The sequence below is a fragment of the Festucalex cinctus genome, chromosome 5 (assembly GCF_051991245.1).
Source record: "Festucalex cinctus isolate MCC-2025b chromosome 5, RoL_Fcin_1.0, whole genome shotgun sequence".
Taxonomy (NCBI): Eukaryota; Metazoa; Chordata; class Actinopteri; order Syngnathiformes; family Syngnathidae; genus Festucalex; species Festucalex cinctus.
This window is the reverse complement of record NC_135415.1, coordinates 27,320,603-27,328,667: the sequence shown is the minus strand read 5'-3', so window position 1 is coordinate 27,328,667 and position 8,065 is coordinate 27,320,603. Positions and strand designations below refer to the sequence as shown.

At 37.5% G+C, this 8,065-nt stretch overlaps 1 protein-coding gene across 1 annotated transcript in view; it reads right to left on the bottom strand.

The window, feature by feature from the left end:
* Positions 1-1,955: 1,955 nt before the first annotated feature.
* Positions 1,956-8,065, bottom strand: part of zmat4a (zinc finger, matrin-type 4a) — a 47,100-nt gene continuing 40,990 nt past the window's right edge. Inside the window, exon 7 of the mRNA XM_077521873.1 lies at positions 1,956-4,425. Coding sequence (XP_077377999.1) covers positions 4,398-4,425 — 28 coding nt within the window. The 3' untranslated portion in view covers positions 1,956-4,397. The remainder of the gene's footprint in view (positions 4,426-8,065) is intronic.

Sequence of the window (8,065 nt, the reverse complement as noted above, 5' to 3'; positions counted from 1 at the left end):
TGGTCATGTCGTGTCTCGTGTGTTGCAATGCATGTGCGCGATTAAAGACATCGAAAGTACACACTCTCTCTCTCTCTCTCAAGTGTCTTCATCCAACCCCAAGTGCTACAATAGAATTAGTAGCGAGGACGCGGTGCAAGGGGACACGCTCCCCTCATTCACCAGGCACTGCGAGACAAGGAAAAACAACACACTGAGAGCCCAGCAACATGACGGTTAGACGCAGGGGACTTGTACTTGATGGTTGGAGTTCCTGAAAATATATATACGTATATTTTTTTGGTATATTTTTCACCCTTTACCAATGTGAGCTTGGAAGTGTGAGGTGAGGAAATCTAAATATTCACTTCACAGCACTGGTGCTTGAAATAATCATGGTCTTCTTCAAAGGCAGAGTAAGAAATGCTGCGAGTCCCTCAGATGTTCACCAGCCTGCAGGCGCCAACTCTTCGTAGTTCTTATCTTACTGCGCCAGTATATTCAAGATGATACCATCGCTGCATGCCTCGTTTCTCAACATCAAAAAGGGATACCTATGTGCTAGATGCGCTCCAATTGAAACTCGGTCACTGAGTGCCGGAATCCTGCAGGTTTTGGAGGTTTCCCTCTTCCAACACATGCTAATTCCAATTAACTCATTCAATCCCAGCCATTGTCACAGAAGTAATCCCGTTCGCTCCCGGCTGTTTTACTGAATTTTGACTGATTTTGCAAGGCCCACAGAATATTGTGTTCTATTGCTATAAAAGTATGGAACCTATCAAAAGAAAGATTAAAGTCTCTTCTTTCATCAGGAAAAATAAGTACGTTTCTATCTGTTTCTGTTTTGCAGCAATTAGCATTAGAAGAGAGCTAAGTTTCATCAGTTTTCAAATCTATTTAAAATTCTAAGTGATTGAGCTTTTTATCTACATGGCTCTGGTTGATCTCCTTTGCTCTGCTGCCATCTGCGGGCCGTTTGCGTAATAACTACCATTTCTGCAACCCTTCTTTGCAGTTGAGAGGCTGAATCAAAGCCTTCTGTATGCTCTAGCATAAAAAAAAAAAAAAAAAAAAAGAAACGTAGAAATACGTCTTTGGGACACTTAAAACATAAAAAACGTATTTATACGTTATTGGGAACAAGATCGTTATCAAGCATATGCAGAGCTTGCTGGTGAGCTGATCATATATTAGCTGAGTTGGAGAAGGCAAACATCCAAAACCTGCAGGACTCCGACCCTCAAGGAACGAGTTTGCCTACCCCTGAATTAGTGGGTGTCTCTTCAACGAGCAGACGTGTGTTACTATCATACTTCAATCATTTTGGATGTGCAGTACTTTTACTTTATGCACCCGGGGGAAAAAAACACGAAAAAAAACAAAGATGGAGCTTTCAGTGTTTGTGTACGGAGTCAGTGGTCGAGTAAAACTGAGCTTTTCGGTTTGTCGCCTTCAGATGTCAAACTTTTCTGCCAGAACGCCCATGAGACCAATTCAGTGTGTGCAGTTGAAATCATAAAATACCAGTTTTCGTATGGTCAGGTATTTTTTTTGCAGGTGAGTTCTTGAAAATATTTCTGTGGCGATAACTCAGTTATGAATCTTCTTATGCTTGAACTAAAGAAATGTTAAGCAGATTAAGCAGAAAGCAACCACATATATTTCCATTTTTAATGTTATATTTTCAAGTACATTCCAACTATCGACAACAAAATGCAGCGGTCACATTTCACGTTGTCCTGGTAATAAAATAAAAAGTGCCTGGAGTCTGTGTAGTTGCAAGTGTCTTTTATTTTGTATTTCTCAGACACAATGAAGCACGTTACCCAAAGCACAAGAAGGTTCGAGGGTGACAGATGTGGGCCTATGCAATACCTATTAAAAAGTCGTTATGCTTGCTCTGAATGATTTAAGCAAATCACAGTCCCCCCCCCCCCCCCCCCCCTCCCAGTTTTTCCCCCAACTTGCCATAATTCAGTTCATACATGCAATTTCTATTTGCAATATAAAAACACATGTATATAAAGTTAGTTTTTATTGCCAACAATAGCATCTTACCTGCCACTCATTTAGCCATCATTATATTGTTTTCCCTTAAAACACATTACAAAGTCAGTTTTAAATGATTTCAGCTGCCAGTAAATGTGAAAATAAAACGCTTGTACAGATGAGTGAAAGCTACATTTTTAATCCCACAGCTTTTTCAGTTCATACAGCACCGGGAACGTCACTTGGAAGAAGAAATGACTCGTATTGTGAAAGGAAATCTGATATTGTGATGTCACTTTCATCATTTCACAATATATTTCATCACCAATATTATTATTTTTGATACCTTCATAGTTATTTTACGAAACATTAGGAGCACATTCTACAAGTGTCTGCAGTGGAATGAGAGGTTTTAAAATCGAATGATCATTTTGCTCCTTACTGTACAGTACATCTCCCTGAGATGAAGACGACACTAAACTGAATTTGTCCTAACCAGAGGAATCATTTCAAACCACATAACCACATATACAAAGTCATTCAAAATCTTCTAAATCACATATGTCAAGATCCGGCCCTCGAGGGCCTGAGTCCTGCATGTTTTTGAGGTTTCTCTACTCCAACGCACCTGATTCGATCATCAGGATAATTATCAGGCTCCTGCAGAGCCTGCTGATGAACTTAAATATGAATCAGCTGTGTTGAAAGTGGGAAACCTCCAAAACCTGCAGGACTGCGGCCCTCGGGGACTGCAGTTTGACACCTATGTAATCGAAATAAATGAAGAAATATTGTTTCCTGCTACCATTTTAATCAAGCAAATAAGTTGTGACCTGCACTGCAAATCATAAACTGGGTTTAAATTTTAAAGGCAGTGGAAAGTGACTTTATAATAATAACAATAATAATAATAATAATAATAATGATAAATAATATAATTTTATTGTTTTTATTGTGCCCTGCGATTGGCTGGCAACCAGTTCAGGGTGTACTGCCCATAGCCAGCTGAGATAGGCTCCAGCACCCCCCGCGACCCTTGTGAGGAGTAATAAGCGGTTTAGAAAATGAATGGATATTTTTATTGTGTCTCTGTTATATGTTTGTTTACATTGGACCAAGAGTCCGGAATAAAGTTGAATTGAATAATTAATAATAATAATAATAATAATAATAATAATAATAATAATAATAATAATAATAATAATAATAATAAAAATAAATAACAATAATAATAATAATAATCATCATCATCATCTAAATCAACAACAGCAAAATTGACCTGTGTGATAATAGTGTGGTGTTACCAAATCTGCTCATTCCGTGGCCAGTCACCTCAATACTAATTACTATTTGAATTGAATTTATTGTGGGCTATAATGTGAAATAAAATGATATGACCAGGGACAAACTGGAACAAGAATTTGGCCTGCAAATATTCGTCGACAGGGAGGGTGGGGGGGCTCTTTGAGCAGCCTGGAAATTGAACGGCCGTTCGGAAAACTCAATTTCAGAGTTGAAACCATGCAACCATTTTTAATGCTGTTTATCCTCAAGAGATTAGCGGGTAAACTGGAGGTCTTCCCATCTGATTTTGGGCGTGAGACACGGTACTTTACGCTGGCTTGGTCGCTATACAAATACAGGGCACAAATAGACAAACAATCATTCACACTTCATGTTTCGACCTAAAGACAATTTAGACTCTTCAGTTAATCTTTAGAAGCAGATTGTGGAATGTGAGAAATATTGGAATGTGGGTGAAAAACATAACACTCCCATTGTAGTCCACTTTCAAGCTAACACAAAATAACTGCTTGTATGAACGCAACAAATTCAGACATCGTAAAAGTGTCTCGGGTAGCCGAATGTGTTTTCAAAAAATACTTTACGAGCAATAGAATGGGATGCGTTAGGATTTACACACCCTCATCGTTTTTGTTGAGGAATGTCACTAGTTTTTCCTGATCTTAGTGGTTAAGGGTTAAACTGCAGCTGTATCATTATTTTTATTTATCCCGAGACAATTCAACAGCAATTGTCATTTATTAGATTGCATAAAAAGTAGTGCATGTAACCACAATTTACAAACCTAGTATTTCCATTTAAAGCAAAAAAAAATAAAAAGAGAAAAACACAATTACGATCAGAATAATAAATAAATAAATAAATAAATAAATAAATAAATAAATAAATAAATAAATAAATAGTCAAAGGTACTACAGCATACCTTCGTAATGCAAACAGGAGATTTTAATTATGTTAAAAAAAAAAAAAAATCTTTCCTTTTCCCGGCCAGGCCAAACTGATGGCGAAAGACAGACGAGGGAATGAAGACCGTTTGTAGAGTGGAGGCAGAAAAAAAAAAGCAGGGCAAGCTGATCACAGCTTGTCTGACATCAATTCAGTGTAGTTGGTTTGTCTCACGTTCACTGGACACTTATTTGATTCTTCAGACTGTCGGAGGAACAGAGAAAGGAAAAAAATGCATTTATGGTATATTCATTGATAAAACATTCTCTTTATCTAACATCAGGATTTATTAATGATAAAAATATAAAAAAAATCAGTCATTAATGCAGGCTAGCTTACATTAATGCGCAGAAGATCCCGCCATCTTGGATCGCTAGCTAATTCTAATACTTTACCTCAGAGAAAATAATAAAACAGCTGTTTATTCATTTTGGGAGTGAATGGAGTTGTCAGAAAGCTGCTTTGTAATCTATTAATAAAGTTTGACTGACCTATCTGACTGTTGTTGACATTCCCTTTAGCGCAGCACCATCTAATGGATGAACGTAACCCCAGCTTCTACTGTAGCGCCTTATATATGGAAAAAAAAATAAAATATGTCATTCATTGAAGGTGCGCCTTATCATGCGGAAAATACGGTACTCCTCCAGAGCTCTATGTCTGTTTTGGGGTCGGAAAAAGTGTTTGAATGTGCATGAGCAGTATGAGTAGCGTCATTCTTTGTAAGGGAGACAAACTAGCATTTCATACATTACCAATATAAACAATCTAAAAAATATATTAATAACGAAAAGACTATAAATCTCCTGTTCTTAGCTGTTTCCGTACCCTGAACTTGCTCGACTTGCAAAGTTACTCTGAATAAATGATGTTATAGGCTGAATTGTGTCACAAGGTACTTACAATATAATTTGTGTAATTTCCTGTGTGCATATAATGTACTACCACAATGACAGGAAAACTAATACAAATCTGCACCAGTTAAAATAAGACACCCAAAGTTGTGCTGTTTAAATTACAATCCAGGGTCAAAATGTCCTTAAGATTTGTATAGAAAACCACCTGGGTCCAGACCTGTAATGCAATCAGCCTATTGAGGACATCTAATATGGGTTCACGCTTAACAAAATTGTCTTTCCAAAATTCTATAAATTCATTTTCATGTTCATTTTTTTTTGTTACCAGTGTCCTAACTGCACCCATTATCTGCTCGGTCTACATTAACACATTCACTGCCAGCCCAGCAAAAATGTATCATTTGACGTCTTTATCCGTCAATGGCAGTGAATGAGTTCAGGAGAAATGATCTCCTGGCTGTACAATTGCAGCGTCTGAATGGCGCTCCAGTCACCGTGCCGGAGTTTTTTTTTTATTTAATCAATCACTTGTCTAACCATACGTCCACCCGCTAATCAAGGGGCATAGAGAACGGAAATGAGACACTGAGACAAGTGAATGATGAGCAATGAAGCGAGTGTTTGGAACGAAGAGAGTTTAGAGGGGATCAAATGGGAGACAGAACAGAACCATGGAACAACAAAACAAAAGGACGGACGGACAGCACATGCATGCTAAGTTACTGATGAAGGTCGCTTACTGTGGTAGCTCATAAGATGTCTGTAGCTAGCCATGTTTTGGAGAAAAAGTCTTTGGTGCTTATTATTATTATTATTATTATTATTATTATTATTATTATTATTATTATTATTAATCCAATTAATTTACTGCCATCAACCTCTTGGGGATGCATTCACCTGACAATGAAATTAGATTGACATTGCTTGGTATCGTCATCACCATCAATAATAATAATAATAATAATAATAACAATAATAATAATTAGGGATGTTCGATGCCACTTTTTTTCAGACCGATACCGATACTCAGACCCTCAGTACTCACCGATACCGATACCAACTGCCGATACCAGTAATACATTTTGACAAATTAAAAAAAATCACTAAAAGATGTTTTTAAACAAATATATTTCCTTCAATTTTGAAAAAAAAAAAAAAAAAAAAAAAAAAAAAAACAGCACAGTCACTCTTCAATAGTCTTAACGCTCAAAATAAAACACAAAAATGCTCTTTTAGTTTAAGATTCACAATTTTGAAGTATTTCCAAACCGGTGAAGTTTTGGTGAAAAACTGCTGCAAGTTATAGCGCCACTTACAGGCAAGGAGGACTCACTTCACGTCTTCCCCCTCTGCCATCGCTCGCTTGTACTCGTCTGCGTCACGAGTACTCGAGTACTTGAAAAAAGGCTGGTATCGACCCGATACCGACACCTGGTATCGGTACTCACCCATCCCTAATAATAATAATAATAATAATAATAATAATATCATCATCAGTGTCATGAATTATTGCTGCTATTGAGCATTTCCAAGCTAAGCTCCCATTTTAAGTCCAACACCTTTATAAGCACACGCACTTGACCCTCAATTAAAACAAAAATATTTTATAAAATATAACAGCCAGAGAGGATAATTTCATATAAATGAGCATAAGTTGCAGGCTAAACTCTTGAAGGCATTTAATCAGTTTCATACAGGAAACCAATATCCACTTATTTCTGCCATTATTCACTCCGGCCTCACCACTGGCATTGTTCCAGATTCGCTCAAAACTGCTGCTGTCACTCCAATTTTTGAAAAAATAAAATAAAATAAAATAAAATAACCGATGCAATCCCCACCAACTTCAACAACTTCCGTCCCATCTCCAACCTCCCCTCATATTCAAAATCCTTGAAAAAATCAGTTGCTTCTCAACTCCATTCACAACTATCCCACGACCATCTGTATGAACAGTTCCAGTCCGGTTCCCGCCCACTTTCCAAACAGCCCTCATCAAAATCACAGACGACCTCCTCATGGCAGTTGATTCTGGACGTCTCACTATTTCTCATCCTCCTCGACCTGACTGCGGCCTTCGACACAATCAGTCACGCCATCCTCCGCAACAGACTCTCTTCCATTGGAATCGCTCGCATCCCGTTTAACCGGTTTTCATCCTACCTCTCCTGCCGCACTCAGTCAAAAGCACGTGGCGGCATTGCCTTTGTCATTCTTCCAACCTCATCTGTGACTGCCAATGCCTCGGAGATGATCTTGTCATGGAAATTTGTCTACTAATGGTGCCTTCGTGTGAAAATGGCCTGGCACTTTGCAGAGCTCCTGCTGTGTGTTGTTGTAAATCACAGTCATTAAACGGGAGACGAGTGCTGGAACAACATTACCTCAGAAAATGTCCCTGCCTTGGACTCGGGAAAATCCACATGCTGATTTTTTATTTTTTTTTAAGTCATCAATATTCCATACTAGGGGTGTTAAAAAAAATCGATTCGGCAATATATCGCAATATTACATCGCGCAATTCTCGAATCGATTCAATAGGCGGCCGAATCGATTTTTAAACATCCATATTTGATGGAAAAATATTCACCAAAACGTCTTAATGTTCACACCTTAAGCATGGAAGAATGTTATATTAATGGAACATTAAACCTTAATATTTTATTCCAATGCTGTTCAAACATGAAACAGATTACAACCTGTATAAGACTGAAGTTTCAGATAAATAAATAATACGTTTTCATTAGGGGTGTTAAAAAAAATCGATTCGGCGATATATCGCGATACTACATCGCGCGATTCTCGAATCGATTCAATAATCGGCAGAATCGATTTTTTATTTTTTTTATTTTTTTTTTTAGGATTCACACCTTGAGCATGAAGAATGTTATATGAACGGAACATTTAGCCTTAATATTTTATTTTAATGCTGTTCAAACATGAAACAGATTACAACCTCTATAAGACTGAAATTTCAGATAAATAAA